Below are 16,654 nucleotides of genomic sequence, written 5' to 3'. Positions count from 1 at the left end.
GCAAAAATCCGCTTCACTTGCTCACCCCAAATGAAAAAAAATAACTGAACTGATCCGTTCCGTTTGCTGAGTTAGAAAAGTAAATCGTGCAAGCGAATCATTCTTTATTAATAGTGTTATATTTTGACTGTCACCATTAATTAATAGAGCAGTCCTTATCCTAAGATTTCTGCCTTTGAGAGTATACATTAAGTATTTCGAGATGAAATTCTTATTATATAACTACTAGTATTTGAACGTATAGGTGGCGAGCGGCAAAAGAGTTATACAAAATTTGAATACAAAAAATGTCACCCCACACTTTTTGCAGCTGCAGTTTATGCAAATGAGTTAAATCGGGAATGAAAAAGGGATAGTGTATCCTATGCCCCGTGATCTAATGTCCCGTCGGGGTTGTAATGAGAGGCCCGCCGGCTGAATAAACGAATCAAAAATATGAACCGAATCAATTCCGGACCGTAGGTATGAAAGGCAAAATCAATAAGCTTTTGTAATTCAATACAAAGGATACTTCTTGGACTTTTCCTTAAATTCATTTGAAACCCTCACTATTACTTTAAAATGTGTGTCAAGTTATTTTACATCGCTATTCAATCAAAGAAACCTTGGGCCTTTATATACTCGAAGATTTCAAAGATATTCTTCGACTTTTCCGGTCGATTAAACGAATGCTGTATTGTATCCAATAGCGTACTTATGTACTTTTACTTAGTCCGTTCGAAAACCTTCAAATTCGTACGATTTCCGAAAAAAACTTTGAAAGTTGAACTTTAATATGTTTTTGAATAACGCGTATCTTTTTGCCGAAACATTTTACTTGGTTTGGACAATCGTATTTTGATTTCCTACATTCTTAGCTCACCGGGCACACTGAATGACAAATACATAGACTTCCACACTAAGCGTATAATTTGAATGACATAAACAGGAACTGAAAGTAGACCCATCCGGTGTCCACACTTCACGCAAAACCTTTCACCTTTTTGCTCCCCTCCGGTTCTTTGTGAATTATATGTTCCATTATCATAGAAAGGCTAACCCTAATAACTTTTCAAGTGTGTTGCTGACACGTTTCGCTCAGATCTTTTGCATTTATAAAAAAAGCAGAAATTGGACTGGTGTTTGGGCGTTTTAAAGTCCAAGGAATTTCTACATTGGATGTTTTACGTACATGTTTTAGGACCTTAAAACATATGTACATATGTTCTTAATTTGTGTATTTTCAGCAATATTTTAAAATGAAATAATACCAGTGCTCTGAAGACTAAATGAGGGAAAATTTCCTTTAAATGACAAAAAAAAGAATGTGCTGAATTTTAAATTTTAAATTTGAACTAGATACTAGTTTAAATATGAAGTTGGCTATAACCAACTAGACATGCTTTGCTACATATTCAGTATTCAATACTCACACCAGAAAAATCAAGCATAAAAGTATACACAAATTGTTGTAAATAGAATGGGTACCTGCTTGGAGCGCTATTTTTGCCCCAACAAGCCTGTTTGCAGTACTGGGAGAAGAGCAACGTTCTACTTTCCTGGTGGGGGCACATATTCTGGTTACTGGAAATGCAACCAGCACCAAGGCTGGGGCGTGAAGAAGACGGCAAAGCGAACTTCCAAGTACTTTTTTGATAAAAAGGAGCCCGATGGTCAACTCGTCTATGAGGGTCATTGGCTGATGAACAAACGGCAAGGGATTGGGTCGATGCTGCGCAAGCGTGGCTCAGATTTGCAGCTGATATATGCGGGGCGTTGGTACGATGATATGAAGTGCGGCGAGGGCAAACAGTTTTATCCCGATGGCTGTGTCTACTTCGGAAACTGGCTTAGGAATCGACGACATGGTCTTGGCATTCAATGGTACGGAGGTGGGGGCATTTATGTGGGCGAGTGGGAGACTGATTTCCGACATGGCTTGGGTGTCATGTTTTATGGTTTGTATTTTTCATAAGCTTGATATGATTTCATGCCTAAAAATTATCCCAAAACTTAGCTAATGGCAATCGTTACGAAGGACACTTTGCGCGTGGATATAAAAATGGCGAGGGTGTGTTCTATCATATGCACACTGGTCAAATTCAAAAAGGAATGTGGGAAAATGATAATGTAAAGACATCCCTAATGCAAGATGAAACCCTTATTCGACGCCATGACACAGTCAGTCCATATTCGATACCACGGAATTATATAAAATACCCCAATGAAATCATACGCGAGCTTTTCCAGAGATACAAGCCTTTCAGCGATAAGCCACACCGTCGATTCAATGACAAGGTCAGTCTGGAATTTATTTATCACCGCCGACAGTTTGCTTCCTTCGAAGAACGTGTCGTTTCGCCAACTATTGTGGATCTCTATCCGGATTATGGATTTGTTTGCACTTGCGACTGCGCTCAGATAGCTAGAAACGAAACAATAATAAGTCAGATCTAAATCATATTGAAAACACCAGGATTTAATATAAAAAAGCACAAAAGAGGGAACAATTTTTGGTCATATATATTTTATTACAAACTTATTTTTTTTTTTAAATTCTCAAATCTCAAGAAGGTTTTAAGACTGGAACAAATATATGAACCTAATACAAATTGTTTATTAATTATTAACGCTCCATTTAGTTGTCATATTTTCATATTTCATATTTTTCTTTCATTGTTTAATGTTAAGAATCACCATTAGAAACTTAAGCCGACAGCGTGAGTTTTTTCAGTAATGGCCGCCAAAATACCTGCGCTTCGCCACTGTCCATACCTGGGAGAACGCCCATGCCACGCCCAAAACACACCACCCAACCAACCCCAAAAGGCACCCACGTTTTCTTCTTAATGATAAAAGAAAGGACATTAGCGAGCCTCGACACATCTCCACGTTTCGAGCGTCTTTCAAGTGAAAAGCAAAGAATTAAAAAAAATTAACAAAAAAAAAGCAAAGTAAAGAAAAGCGATGGTAAAAAGAAAGCAGAAAAAAATGGGGACGCGTACAATGAAAGAAGAGCAAAAGATTTCCTCCCACCCCAATGCCATTTCCTTTCCACTGGCTAGCTCTCCATTTATCAAGTTGCTTTTATTTTGTTGCGCGGGCGTAGTTAAAAATTAATAAATGAAATTAATGCTGGCGACACTTGGCAAGGCATTGGACAGCGCAGAAGCTGAAGATGTTGCCAAGGTTTTCTTTGACTTCCCTCTGTTTACATCAAAAACATTTTCGTTTGAAATATTAAGCGCCTAAAAAGTCGATAATGCTTTTTTCTTGCCTGTGACAGCTGCGTCGCATGAATTTAATTAGGGCCACCCCAAATTTTCCTACAGAGGCAACACTTTTTCTTGGCCACAAGTCCAAGTCCAACGCAATTAACTGCCCATCCCCGCCAAGACGAAAGTAAAAACTTTTACGAAAAAAAATCTCTGTAAATTCATCTTTGTCGTTGCCGGTGATTAATCACAAGCAAGAACGTTGGAAAGAGAGGAAGACTGAAAGGGAACTACGTGCCCTGACCCATTGAACAGGTGTAATGTTGGAGAAGTGTGTGTGGGTTTCCTTTAAACTGTCCCCCCGGCGCCGTTAGGCGGTGACTACACATTTTCAAAACTTTTAGCTTAATATGCAAAAACAGAGTAAGCTTCGTGGCGGATTAAAAAGTTTTTCCAGTTACTCCTCAAACCTCCAACAGCAAATGGAGTAGGGCATTAAGCGCTCTAAGGCAAATTAGCGTGTGGCACGGCTGACTGTACGTCCGCAGACTGGTACACATGGGAGTACATACATTGGTTTAAATTTAAGGGGAATATTCACGATTGAAAATTATAAAGAAAAAATAGCTTATATTCGGCAAGCCGAAACTGACAGACTCAGACTTAGTTTTCAAGGGTGAAGGTCTTAAAGTGCTCGTTATTAGGTGGTAAATTATCTAAAATACCACCATCAGGGTTTCGCGAAGCAATTGGCGGTTCAAATATAGATGGACCGAGTCCCGATGAGAGTGAAGGAAAAGAAATGGGATTAATGATAGTCCTTCCAGGCGGGAACATTTCATCAAATGTAGCTGTATCCAGGATTTCGTTGGCCACATCCAAAAACTTTTTAGATAGACCACTCTCCAGACCAGGAACAATTTCATTTAGATATAATTCCTGATTGCTGTTGATGAGGGTGTTTCCCAATTCTCCCAAAATCCGATCGCCGTTAAAGAGGTTTTCTAAGTTCAACTTAAAATCCTTAAATTGTATGCGCATGGTCATCTTGGTGAACTTTACATACTCCTTACCGTTTCGCAAATAGCGAGTGCCACGCATTTTGACAAAAGCCTTAGCATTATCTATTTGATAATGAGTATCGGTTATAATTAAACGAATTGTTCATATGTAAATTAAATGTAAGAACTTACCGGCGTATCCATGCATATTTCCTCTTCCCTTAATATCCAAAAGCAGCAAATTTAGATGCATAGAATACTTTCCCTTAAAGTCTATGCGCGGGAGAGTTATCCAAAGATCGTAAGATATTTCCAATGGCTTGGCACTTCAGTAAAGAGACAATAGGTTAATTGATGGTTTTTTTTTTAGCCAAAAACTCTTCCTACATTAGACGATCAATAATAAAGTTGCTGCCTCCTCTAGCCTCAAGGTGTGTAAACACAGCCTGGAACTGACTACTTTGGCCGAGTTCTATGTTATCCAAAGACAGGGGCTCCAATGGTGGTGTTTTATAGCCATCTCCTAGATCGCCATGCATTAGTCGCGGCTTTATCTGGTACACTGCATTAATGATACAGCGTTCTAGCTGAGGATCATCACGAGCACATGGTTTTATAGAAGAAGCTGTGAACGATTTAATTAAAAGATATATTATTAATTTTTTGTCGATTTTAGTTACTTTAATTATTGGAACCGTTTTTGAATAAGTTTTTCTGTTTTTTCGTTTTCTACTAGTCAACCTTGCAGGTGTCAACGAACGATATTTATATGCAAGTCACTTGCTATCGCCGCAATGCTCGCTTACCAAATTTTTTTGTGTGGTTAACATACGAGCCAATGGAACAAATGCTTTTTCAAGGACATTGAATAGAATTTGTGACGTTTATTCAATAAATATCCCTCACTATATATTTATAGAGAAATGACCCAATCAAATCCTACAAGAAATCACACTTTCCGACCCATTACGCACAGCTTGACACTTACGTAACTTGGCATTAGTCCAAGGACACATTGACAACGACATCATCAGCAACACCAATCTGTTGGTACACCAATTGGAGATCATTTTCGGAAGAGCTGTTATAAAGCACTACGAGAAGATATGGTAATGGAAAGAACCGTTGTCGTTGCGCTCGATCGATGGACTAACTATTCGTCGTCTCACACTGTGCTTTTCATTGAATTAAGCGAGGTGAACTAAAGTCTGTATGGCGACATTTTCGACGCTTTTAAGGGGTGGCCGGCGGAAAGAAGACAGAGGCGCGCGACAAGGCGTAGATATATTTGTATCTATTGGAAATTAAGCTCACACGCCAACACTCGCCGCTCAGGGGCATGGGCACGTGAGTTGTCGCCTCGCATGTAAAGTTAAATTTATGTAGTTTTAAGTGAATTAAAACAAAACTCAAGTTTCTGCTGTAATGCTTAATAATAAATTCAGGCAAATCAGCTGCGGAAATTTGAATAATAAATTTGACCACCCTCCTTTGGGGGCGAAACACTTGACGCTTGATTTGTTAAATATGCGCAAATATAGCACAGAACTAGATTGAGAATCGCATCTACATCAATCATAAAAAATACAAAATGTTTATATTTTTCGATGCAAATGCTCAATTTGCTAACGAAGCAAACAAGAGAAAGACAAAAGGTGCTTATGACAATGAGAGAAATCCTAAGGCAATACTACTCGTATACTCTTTAAGGCACCACAACACCCCCACTGACAAAACGGGAAAATTTTAAGAACGCAAGATAAAACCAAAAAAGAGAGTTTAATCGGAATAAAAACTTTATTTTCGATGTACTTATTATGCTAAAAATGTATAATGCTTCGAATGGATATTAAGTTCGAATATTGAATTCTGCTTGACTCTCAACTAGATTTACCGCGACAATAAAATCTTTAATATGTACATATGCATAAGAGTAGAAAGGAAATTTAATTTCAATAATATATTTTAATCTGGAGACCCAGCAAATGGTTTGCAAAACTAAACTACTTTCCTTCGGGCAATTAAGCACACTGAACCTTGGCACTATGTGAATTTGAAAAGGAACTGGTATGTATCATATGTTTTTCCAAGCAGGGGGATAACAAAATTTGACGAGTTCTTAAACTGAATTGCAAAAAATGAAAGTTAACAAAATATATATTTTAAACTAAGAACTTCGTTTAGTCGATAATCTAAAGGAAAGCTTACAGTAATTGCGCACCCTCTCAGCTCAATTTAGAGGTTACCTGGTCATAAAACCTGCCACGCATTTCGATGATGGACCCCATGAAGAAAAAAGAAAACAGTTGGCAGACCGTCAGAAAAAGCAGGTTCACCTACCATCCCCTATCATACAACTTTTCTTTTATTTATGCCGTTTTCAAGAAAATAGAAACACATCAAATTTGTAACAAATTACATTTGATGCATGTAATAAAAATCTCGCACAGCTGCCCAAACGAAAATTCTCTCTTCTACAGAAATAGGCGTTCACACCGCATTTTGGCCTAATTAAGTTTGCAAGTGCAATAAAATGATGGCTGGACCCTGCTATAATATTGAGGGTAGGGTGAGTGGGCGGCAAAGTCTCTATTGCGTGCGGGCATCAATTTGCGCACAAGTACATAAAACACAAGTTAAAAACTTAAATGGATTTACCTCAAAATGACGAAAAGCGGTGGTGAAGAAGATGATGGTCAAAGTACACGCGCTGAGAGTATCCTCTCATGTCATGATTCAGCCAGAAATCGTATTTATTTCTTTTCAGAACGAAACAAACCGAGCCTACGCGGCTTGGCCGCCGTATCGCGCTCCTGTGATTTACGAATGTCTTTTGTACGCTGCTGTCTGACCTGCTTTCTCAGCTGACCCTCATCCAAAAGACGACTGGACTCTTTTTTCGTTGCTTTGTAGTTATATTACAGAGCTGCGTTTTCTAAACGGTTTTAAACTGCTCTTCATTGCTTTCCTGCTCATCATTGCCTTGCGGTTTGGTTGCGACTCCTCCGTATCACTGATAAGAACTCGTCTTTGTCGTCATCAGGTTATATAGGTTTCGTGGGCTGTTCGTAGGCCAAAACATAAAACATAAAGATGCTATAGCGGCAGAACTTGAAATATGGCGACGACCAAGCAAATGATTGATCAAATAATGAAATTTCATGACATTTTTGAACGCATGTACAGAACGTATCTAGCACTTAAGAGAACTGTACACATATACAATTCAAAAGGATAGAGCATAATTAGATCAAATAAATAGATACCGCGCTACTTGAACTAATAAAAAAGATATTGAATTGAAATCGAAATTGTTTCTCTAGCATTTAAGTGCGCGCGTACAACATTTTGGCGCAAAGGTAACATTAAAAAAAAAAATGAATGAACTATCAGCATTTCTGAATAAAAACCGCATATATAAATTGAAGATTCAATACCGTCTATGACTTGAACTTACTCTACGCGTTTTAATCTAAAAGACTCTCAATATAGTCGGCATCTTCCTGAAAAAACTTCTCGGCATGATTGGTGGCTGGGCACCTCAACGCTTTTGTAGTTATCAAGACCAATTTCTTCCTCTTTTTTGTAATAAAACAGAAAGCGTTACAAAAGACACAAGCTTGATCAAAATGTCCACGACATTTGCACGCAGAATTTCACGACCGCGCCGCGTGGAGCACAACTGGAATAGGCATTCCAGAAGCATTTTCCTCACATCTGGATCTGTTTCAGCTCTTTTGCTTTCGAGCAGTTACTGGAAGAACCAGGGAGAGACGTTTCTTAGCTGTGCAACTGGGTAGACTCATCTGAAACTCAATTGGCAGCATTTCGCTGTCCTCTTCGCTAAACTCTTCCGGGCCGCAGAGTGGCTGCAGAATGGCCACCAATGTGTTGTCATCTTCGCCGAGTATCCCGTTGTGGTAGACCGAATCGAAGCAAACGTTCTTCTGGATGCCAATGGTGCCGCCGCGACGCACCACATTCTCCACGTACGAGGCGAAGGGCAGCAGCTTCTCCAACAGATGGTAACGCGCATGGCAGCACAGCTCCCGGCCGCTCGGCACCTGCGTCAGGTTGCAAAAGATGGGTGCCAGGTAGTGGAGACGCGCCTTCATCTTGTTAAAGTCCAGTGGGGAAAAGGCCCTGGCCAGCCGTGGCAGCGTCTGCTCGCCTCGCTCCAGAATGTCGAATATTTCGTGGACGAATCTCTCTACGCGTGTCAGATTGTTGAGCACCATGCTCCAAGGGCTGCAAGTAATCAAGGGGGGTATGAGGGTGTCCCCTTTACAGAGTATCTGCCCGTCTTACAGGCTCCGTTCGTTTGGCCAAATTAAACACTTTGATGGCGCACTCCTCTGCCGTGAGATTGATAATTGCATCCTTGGCCACAGTGTGGTTTTCGTCGAATTTCAGAAGCAGCTCATCCAGGGAGAGTATTGCTGCTTTTCCCTCTGCGCTGCCCGTGAGACCAGTAAACGAATGGCATGTGACGTCACTGTTGCCCACAAAACCAAAACATTCCCAGGTAGTAGAGGTGTCAAACCATCGAAGGCACTATCGATAGTATCGATCTTTTTCTGCTAGCCACTACTATCGATGGTTTTGCGACTATCATGATAGTATCGAGCTACAGTTGTTGCGCTTTTGATATGTTTGGATTGGCTGCTCTAAAATACGAAGACAAATTTGTAAACAAACTGACTGGTGACATCTAATTTTTACAATGGACAAGTTCCTAAAAGGTTTCAATGGTTGTTTAATAATTATTTCAGCCCGATAATATCACGATAGTATCGATTGTATTTTCAATACATTCGACGTTGATATTCCTCGATATTGATATTCCGTTTAATATTACCAGCTAGCTGGGACTCTCAGCCCTAAACAAATAATTTTATCCGATAGATACCAAAATTTTGTTAAGAGATTGGCAAGTTTTCAGAAGTCCTTTTTATTAGATTATTTACATATTAAGGTTCAAACAAAAACAGCATAAAACGAATTTGTCGTCGTTTTGTGGCGTTGCCAGACTCGTGCAATTCGTAGTTGCTGCGGGCTGCCATACCGTGATATTTTGTGATATGAAATTCGTCAATTTTGATATTCAGTTTAATATCACCAGCTAACTAGGACTCTTACCGCTGAACATATTATTTTATCCGATTGATTAATCAATTTCCCACAACATGGCCCAACTTTAAGGACACCATTTATTGAATTGTCTATAAAACAAGCCGTTTAGTTAGATGTTATGGCCCTTTGAATAAGAGTACAGGCCTTGCTTTCCTGGTCAGATAGTTGGTCATGAGGGACAAGGGACAATTTAAATATGTGCATTAACAAACCAACTTAAAAATAATAGAACTACCTAGCTAGTCGGTTGTTTCCATTTTTAGAACAAATTTCTCCATTATACCATTAAGCCGCTTGCGTTCCTTGAGCTGTTGCTGCATCAAGTCTGAGATCTGCGTGCCTAGAGCTAGGATCGCCTCTGTATTGGCTTCTGTACGCTGGGCGTTCAAGCGAGTCTGTTTATTTAAGTCCCGAAGCTCCTTTGCGATGTCCATTAGCATCGGCACCGCGCTTTCGTTTCCAATTTCAAATGCACTTGCATCATTATGAACCAGTTTGCGCTTTTTGACAGGAGCTTGTGAAGTGCTAATGCGCTGTTCCATTTTCACACTCATTCTTCTACGATGGATCCGACTGGCGCACTCATCATCTTCCTCATCATCTTTATATACAAAATAGGATATTAATTTGATGCGGGTTGCGACTTAAATAGTCTTACCGTCATCTGTGGCTGTGACCTCATCGTAGTCGGTCTTGATTTCCTGCAGTTGCAAACTGTTTGATATTTCCGGACGTGCCTTTGGACGAGATTCGACTACGCTGTCTGCCATATCATACAAGTCACAGATCACGGCCACTGCATCCTCTAGAGCTGTGAGCGTGTCCTGATACAGCGAGCCTTTGCCGCTAGCATTTGAATCCTCCAACCTGTTATTGGTAATCTTTTTACGAATGCAGCTTTTCCAGTCTTTCCATACCTATCAAGAGCCAAGTGTGATGACGGAACATATGGTGGATTGCTCGTTGCTCGGCACTTACTCTCTTCCACTCACAAGCTTCTTTCACAGGAGGGCCCACGGTATTTAGTTCCTTTGAAAGGCGCTTCCATGCAGCCTCCGCAGCCAGTTTATCACCCTTGATGTAGTTCTTGGCTATCATTGGATGTCTTTCCATAAAGGCGATGAATATGGCATCTTGCTGCGCAGTTCTATGCTTGCCCCTAAACACAAAGAAGGTAACTCAACCTACTTATGAAAATTTTGTATCATTACTTACATTGTTCGAGGTTTTTTTATTTAACTGCTGCGAGATAGTGTGTATTTTAATTTATGTGTTTTCCGCAGCGCCGTGGTCACAATACGTGTTTTTCTAGCAATTGGAATTGTTGGTCTGGAGGAATACATAAAAATCCATTGGATGTCATGCGGCGGAATGGGTATTGGATTTGTTTGGTGTTTAAATTAACTTTGTCGTTTCTAATTGGATTTTTTTTATTTTCATAATTGTGGACAAACGTTATTGGAATTATAAAAATTCAATTGGGCTCAATTTTCAACGCATAAATGAGCCATCAACCGATAACGATATTTCCAAAATAATATATTTTAATAAATATTTTTTTCGTATTTTTATTCAATATAGTGACTTCCACATTTCGACTTGAAGTTTCACAGCACTAATTATCTCTTTGATAACGCGCGCCTTAATTTAAATTTGAAAAGCGTAGGCCAAGCTGATTTAACAGCATCTGCTTAAATTATAGATATTGATATATATCAATAATATCAAGCCGTATCAGAAAAAATATGAATAGCGCCGAAAAATCCATTTTAACTGATTTGAAGATATGATGAAGAACTGATTTGCACATTTTGCTCCGAGTTATTCACCCAGTCCCAAACGAGCCATATCTTATCACACATATTAGTATTTGTAGATAGCCACAAAAACTGATAAGCTTCGACCCAAAGATAACCACATTTACCACACTTGGGCGAGGCACTAACTTTCTCAAAAATCCCATTTCAGTCCGAACAGTTCAACAGGTGGAATAAGGTAAAGCGCTATTGATATCGGTAGATGGAAAATAGACTTTCAAAGAGTGATAAATCGAAAAAGGGAAATATTTTGCAATAAAAGAGTGAACTGTGCTAATGTGTACGAAAAAATAAATGAAGCAATTCCTCAGCTACAGAAAATTGCCAAGACCACCTCGAAAACTAAAATTTGAGAGCTCTAAAAGATTGTTATCTAATCAGAGTGGCTTAAATTGTAGTGTGTTGGCTAATATATAGTGATTTCATAAATTGGGACTCGGGTCTGTAGTGTTCTTTTGTGAGTTTTACACCTGACTCATTTTCCTATGTATGCATAGTTGTTGGTCCTCGTACTCGTACCCGTATCGCAAACTAGCGGTATTATCTGTTTCATGGCAATGCCAATAAATATGAGCCAGCAATGCAAAGGAAAAGAGTACAAAAATTCGTTGTGGATCTTATAATAGCTGATAACCGATATCGGTATAGCTACAGTACATACAATATATGTACATACATATATGTACATACATATGTATGTATGATCTGCACTTGGCTCATTCTCGTTTACAGTGTTTTATTTTCGGGTTAATGTGTAGGAATGTGGGGACATGACGTCACCTTGCCCTCGATAATCTCGAGGCTGGAAGATGGATTTACCACCAAATAACCAACGTAGTTGTAAATGCGGACGGGAAGAGAACCGGAAGTGACACATTATTTCATTGTAACTACGAGTTTCTATTAAAGTCTACCTATTTACACAGTTACATATCATCAATACTCAGCTATTAGTCATTTATAAATATATTTAGGTTAGATCAATATCTTGGCATTTACAACGAGTAAACATTGAGACACCTAAAAGCTCACAGTTGGCTAGCTGTTCATTGATAAGGCCACAGCGATAGGGAATTTGGAGAGTGAGCATGTGTACAATAGACCCAAATTAAAAAAAAAAACAATACATTGAGTCACTGGCTGGGTTACGATATCAGAATTTATTACTGGCCAGAATATTTTTGGGTCAGGGTTAATTTAATAAGGCAAAAGGTTAGCCAGTGCGACTTACTTTAAGCAAGCCATATAAAGAAAAGAAGAAATTTAAAACCAATCGAATGCTTAATTGAGCTCAATTTGTTCTAGGTTTCCAAACGAAAACGACATACCACACCATGATACCCGATACCATGGCAGCAGTCCTCTGCATAGGTCTTACCCTCATACTAGGGGTTGTGCAGGCACAGGAAAATGCAATGTTGCAGATACCACCGTCCCTCGTGGAGTGCTACAACACATCCTATTTCATGAATCGAGACAATCGACTGCCAGCCAATATGGATACGCTCATTTCGCTTATCGAGAAGGTAGAAAACAGCTACCCCACGTCAGGCATACAGGCGGACATTAGAACAGTTGCGGTGTCTTTGCTCCATCGATTCCGTCAAGACGGCATCAAGAAGGCCCCTGGGGTGACATTGGCCGTGGATGGTGTTATACCATACAGTCCTACTGGCTTCCAGTTTCCGAAGTTTCGCATTTTGCTTTCGCGCCTCATACCCGGCAATGCCAACAGTTTTCCAAACAACTCACTAACTAGTGTTGAACGATGCTCACTCCACTTTATGCTGTCCAACACCTTCGATACACGGGTACGCGGCGACGAGAATAGCGTATGTAGCCAACTATCCCAATATCGGGCGCAACGACTGCCGCGGTCAGCAAAGAACGACGATGAGAACAACTTTATTAGCGATGTTGAGTGGCTGAGTGGAGACACAGACACTCGTCCAAAGCGGGGACGTTCGGCCATTCCAGACTCAAAGTATGTACAGCTTGGAGAATTGGACTACGATTCCGACTGGGCTTATGCGGGTGCGGAAGGCACCAGCCAATGTCCCGTTGAAGATGGTGTTGTTCGTACCCCTTGGGGAACCGTTTCCGCCGGCACCGTGATAGCTGGAATAGCGGCGGGCGTTCAACAGCAGACAGTCCAGCTGAATACCTTGTTGGCTCTGGCCAGCCAACGACGTGGGCGAGGACACAGTCAGTCCCAGACGACTAACAGCATTGACAATCGCTGGGCGGCTACTCTGGCCGGAGACTTGGCCGAAGTCACACTTGTCCAGGTGCCGGTGTCTCCCAACAATGCAGCTTCTGTCGGCGCCACTGGTGGCTGGAACGATACGGTTCTACCGCATTGGTATTTCTTGTCGCAGCGTACCAATCTCGAAGCTACTGATGCTGAGATTCGCGGAGGCCTTGATGGCTTGATTTTAGCCAAAAATGTGGCCACCTGGAGAACTCAGGCGTCTAGCTTAAAATTGTCCCAGCTGCTCCGAATGTACTACTCCACAAATGGGGTGCTAAGCTCTGGAGTCAACGCCTGCAGTCGGCAAAGCCAGTTCCCCAATGTGGCACCATCCGCAGAAATGGCAGAGCAGACAAGTGCCTTCGCACAGGTTCTCGATCGGGAGATGCAATTGCGTGTCACCCTCCAGCCGCTTGCAATCACTCAATTTGCTTCAACCGCCGCCCTTTCCCTGGTGACGTATGTGCGTAAGTAATCTTGATCATAATTTGTATCATTACTATCGCGGAACCACACTGTATTTCATATAAAATGTATCATACATATATAGTAAATATCCAAAGGATCTTTGCAATTAACGATGATTAACGATGCAATGATGCACTGCATTGTGTTTCTGTCCTTGTGGATTACCCATTTTTTTTTTCCTATTTCTCTTATTGAATCAGCTCAATCCTTGAACGATGTTTCCTGTACGGCGACAAGCAGTCTAGACTTGACGGATGTAATTACTCCAATGACCAATTTATACATTTTCCTGGATACCTCTTGGCAGTACAGCTCCATTGTTGACTATGTGTTGTAAGTTGACTTTCCATTGCGCTATACACTAATACTGTATTTTATTGGATGGTCGGTCTCTTTCAGCTATATCATGCAACAGCTTAATATCCATCCCTATGCCAGCACAGTTACTTTGCTGTCAGCTCAGGATGGGTCAGTGATTGTAAATACCACACACTACATCACAGATGTCTCCCAACAGTGGAATGTGACAACCCAGGCGACATGTAGGTTATTTAGTGGCAAGCTATTTGGATCCAAGTCTAATTCTATTTGATCCCTCCTGTAGATGCCCAGGGTCTGAACTTACCTAATGTGCTGCGTACGATTCAGAACATTACCCAGAACCTAATGAACGCGGAGCAGACGAATTCAAGCCTGAGCGGTCATTCTTTGGTGGCTCTGATCATACCAAATCAGCAAACCATCAACGATGGTGACTCATCCTACGCTACCACGGAAATTCAGTACATACAAGAGCAGATACCCGATCTGCGCTTCATCTATTATGGTGGTGGGAGCATTCAGCGTTTTGCAAGCTTTGTACGCGATCCCACGCAGGATCTGTTCTCACTAACCTTGGGTAGTACGGTGGCCAGTTCAGCAGGACCAGTTGCGAAGCGCATTGCTAAAAGTAAAAAGCTATTTCATTCGTTTTGCTTGACTTATTGCAATAATGTTTCTCTTTCAGTACCTCGACGCCTCATCAATCCACGCTGCGGATCCACCTGGATCACAAGTAGCTGGGGCACTGACCAAACGGCCCAGTATGTCGGTCCTGGCATGGTAAACTTCTATCGGGTGTCAGCAAACTATTTCTTCGGCACTGGCTCCAACCGTCTCCTGGCTATTCAGTCCCAGAATGGTGGCAGCTATACTATCTGTACTTCACGCACCTATCAGTGGCCCCAGCAGAACTCAACAATAAGCTCGACCAACACAAGCACCATAGAACAGAGCTGCACTCAGATTACCGGAAACAGCTTTTCATATGACCTGTCCAGCGCTTGCAACGGCTATTATACCATCACACAGTGTCCTGATCTTTTTCTGTCAGTCCAGGCCACCACCAACACTACATCTTGCACAGAGGATGCTTGCCAGACACCTAATCAATGGCGTTACATTGTGGCAATGACCAACATGGGCTGCTACAGTGGCGTCTCGGGCCTCGCCGCCAGTCTTTTCACAGTCATTTTCGCATTGATACTGCAAAAGATGTTGAAATAGGTGCTGACAGATACGTCGTAGTATTAGTGGTGCAGTAGTGCAGTGGCAGAGTTCAAAACATACATACCTTCCCGTCCCTATCCGTGGTGTTAATTATTGTGTCGTTTTATATTAATCCCATGATTTTTTAATATATTAGTTGTATGTTCCAGTGAAATAGAATAAAGTCCCCCAACTAGAACTATGCACACTCGCCCTTTTATTTCTACAGTGGTTCCCGATAGTAAAGCCCCTTAAAGAAGGAATGTCAACTAGTTATTAATGTTCTCTGTTTCATTTTCAGCGATAATGGACTTTTTTCCGTTTCAGCAGGGATCTGATGTTTCCAATATGACAACAGTAATAACGAATATCTACGTGTTTGTCGATACATATTGGCCCTACAAATGGGTGGTGGATTACTTGGCGTAAGTTTTGGTTTGCTCCGTTTTTTCATTGTAATTATAAGTGCCCACCTGTATAAATCATTGCAGGTATGTACTGCAGGGAATAAATATACATCCCTATGCCAGCAAGGTAACAATTTTTGCAGCTTCCGATGCCTCGGTCCTTGTTAATACCACGGACTACATTGTTAATGTGTATGAAGAATGGAATTCCACATCACACTACTGGCGTAAGTTCTCGCATACATTTAGCTGAGAAAGTGTGATTTATAGATCCGACTACATAGATCCGACTGGCTTCAATCTTCCGCTCATTCTAAATACGTTAAGCACTAGAGTGGAGGAATTGCTTGGGGACGATCGAGTCGCTGACAGTCTTGGCGGACGTTCACTAATTGCTCTGCTAGTCCCAAGTCCCACATCTTACGTGAATGAGCATGACTATGACTATTGCCAGTATTATATAGAGCGCCTTGGGAAGAGTCTCCCAAACTTGCATTTCATTTACTACGGTGGTGGTGCTTTAGTGAGGTTTCACGATTTTGTTAGAGACCCCAGTAAAGATTTGTTTGTTCTGAACACTGAAAAGCCACCTGAGGAGTGCGGTGACCCTGTAATTACACGCATTCGCCAGGGTAAGTTTTTTTTCAATCCACATTGGCGGATTTCACCGAAGTCTTAAATTTCTTCCAGTTCCCCGTCGCCTTTCCAATCCACGTTGTTACTCCAACGGAGCCATAATGGAATTTGGCATGAATTCTCTGAAACAATTCGAGCGTTTGGGCACCATTAATTTCTACCGACTGGATTCGCTCTACCTGCCAGTCAGGCAGAGCTACCGCTACCTCAAAATATCGCC

The 16,654-nt window shown here is 41.1% G+C and overlaps 5 protein-coding genes across 10 annotated transcripts in view; 2 read left to right on the top strand and 3 right to left on the bottom strand.

The window, feature by feature from the left end:
- LOC111074466 (protein takeout) overlaps positions 1-16,654 on the bottom strand; it is a 152,133-nt gene that overhangs the window by 24,432 nt on the left and 111,047 nt on the right. For 2 of the 6 annotated variants that reach the window (XM_041591817.1, XM_022367260.2), the window contains 3 exons: positions 4,583-4,820; positions 4,388-4,521; positions 2,519-4,318 (listed from right to left, as the gene is read on the bottom strand). In XM_041591817.1, coding sequence (XP_041447751.1) covers positions 3,858-4,318; positions 4,388-4,521; positions 4,583-4,820 — 833 coding nt within the window. In that variant the 3' untranslated portion in view covers positions 2,519-3,857. Of the gene's footprint in view, positions 1-2,518; positions 4,319-4,387; positions 4,522-4,582; positions 4,821-5,183; positions 5,383-7,652; positions 7,743-16,654 lie in introns of those variants that run through there. The other 4 variants (XM_022367262.2, XM_022367261.2, XM_022367257.2 and 1 more) reach the window with 4 other exon arrangements.
- On the top strand, positions 1,381-2,588 carry LOC111074465 (MORN repeat-containing protein 3). Its single transcript, XM_022367256.2, has 2 exons — positions 1,381-1,937; positions 1,997-2,588. The coding sequence occupies exons 1-2, from the start codon at positions 1,460-1,462 to the stop codon at positions 2,434-2,436; spliced, it is 918 nt and encodes a 305-aa protein (XP_022222948.2). The 5' UTR covers positions 1,381-1,459; the 3' UTR covers positions 2,437-2,588.
- LOC111074472 (protein HGH1 homolog) lies at positions 5,986-8,697 on the bottom strand. The gene is made up of 2 exons (XM_041591819.1): positions 8,504-8,697; positions 5,986-8,443 (listed from the first exon to the last, which is right to left on the bottom strand). The coding sequence occupies exons 1-2, from the start codon at positions 8,572-8,574 to the stop codon at positions 7,924-7,926; spliced, it is 591 nt and encodes a 196-aa protein (XP_041447753.1). The 5' UTR covers positions 8,575-8,697; the 3' UTR covers positions 5,986-7,923.
- LOC111074469 lies at positions 9,361-10,828 on the bottom strand. The gene is made up of 4 exons (XM_022367263.2): positions 10,544-10,828; positions 10,307-10,487; positions 9,987-10,245; positions 9,361-9,929 (listed from the first exon to the last, which is right to left on the bottom strand). Coding segments are annotated over exons 1-4 (804 nt in total). The 5' UTR covers positions 10,546-10,828; the 3' UTR covers positions 9,361-9,567.
- Positions 11,221-15,593, top strand: LOC111074459. The gene is made up of 6 exons (XM_022367246.2): positions 11,221-11,323; positions 12,451-13,863; positions 14,065-14,197; positions 14,264-14,406; positions 14,469-14,813; positions 14,871-15,593. The coding sequence occupies exons 2-6, from the start codon at positions 12,480-12,482 to the stop codon at positions 15,407-15,409; spliced, it is 2,544 nt and encodes an 847-aa protein (XP_022222938.2). The 5' UTR covers positions 11,221-11,323; positions 12,451-12,479; the 3' UTR covers positions 15,410-15,593.

Source organism: Drosophila obscura, unplaced genomic scaffold (assembly GCF_018151105.1).
Source record: "Drosophila obscura isolate BZ-5 IFL unplaced genomic scaffold, ASM1815110v1 contig_151, whole genome shotgun sequence".
Lineage (NCBI taxonomy): Eukaryota > Metazoa > Arthropoda > Insecta > Diptera > Drosophilidae > Drosophila > Drosophila obscura.
Note: the sequence above shows the minus strand (reverse complement) of the source record. Positions and strands in the feature narration are given on the sequence as shown.

Coding starts and splice junctions, on each gene's coding strand:
- LOC111074465 (XM_022367256.2), top strand. CDS start 1,460: ATGGGTACCTGCTTGGAGCGCTATTTTTGCCCCAACAAGCCTGTTTGC. Junction 1,938..1,996: donor CTTGGGTGTCATGTTTTATG/GTTTGTATTTTT, acceptor CCCAAAACTTAG/CTAATGGCAATCGTTACGAA.
- LOC111074459 (XM_022367246.2), top strand. CDS start 12,480: ATGATACCCGATACCATGGCAGCAGTCCTCTGCATAGGTCTTACCCTC. Junction 14,198..14,263: donor TCCATTGTTGACTATGTGTT/GTAAGTTGACTT, acceptor GGTCTCTTTCAG/CTATATCATGCAACAGCTTA. Junction 14,814..14,870: donor TGCGAAGCGCATTGCTAAAA/GTAAAAAGCTAT, acceptor TTTCTCTTTCAG/TACCTCGACGCCTCATCAAT.
- LOC111074469 (XM_022367263.2), bottom strand. Junction 10,246..10,306: donor AAGCTTGTGAGTGGAAGAGA/GTAAGTGCCGAG, acceptor GGCTCTTGATAG/GTATGGAAAGACTGGAAAAG. Junction 9,930..9,986: donor GGTCACAGCCACAGATGACG/GTAAGACTATTT, acceptor TTGTATATAAAG/ATGATGAGGAAGATGATGAG.
- LOC111074472 (XM_041591819.1), bottom strand. CDS start 8,574: ATGCAATTATCAATCTCACGGCAGAGGAGTGCGCCATCAAAGTGTTTA. Junction 8,444..8,503: donor TGGCCAAACGAACGGAGCCT/GTAAGACGGGCA, acceptor GATTACTTGCAG/CCCTTGGAGCATGGTGCTCA.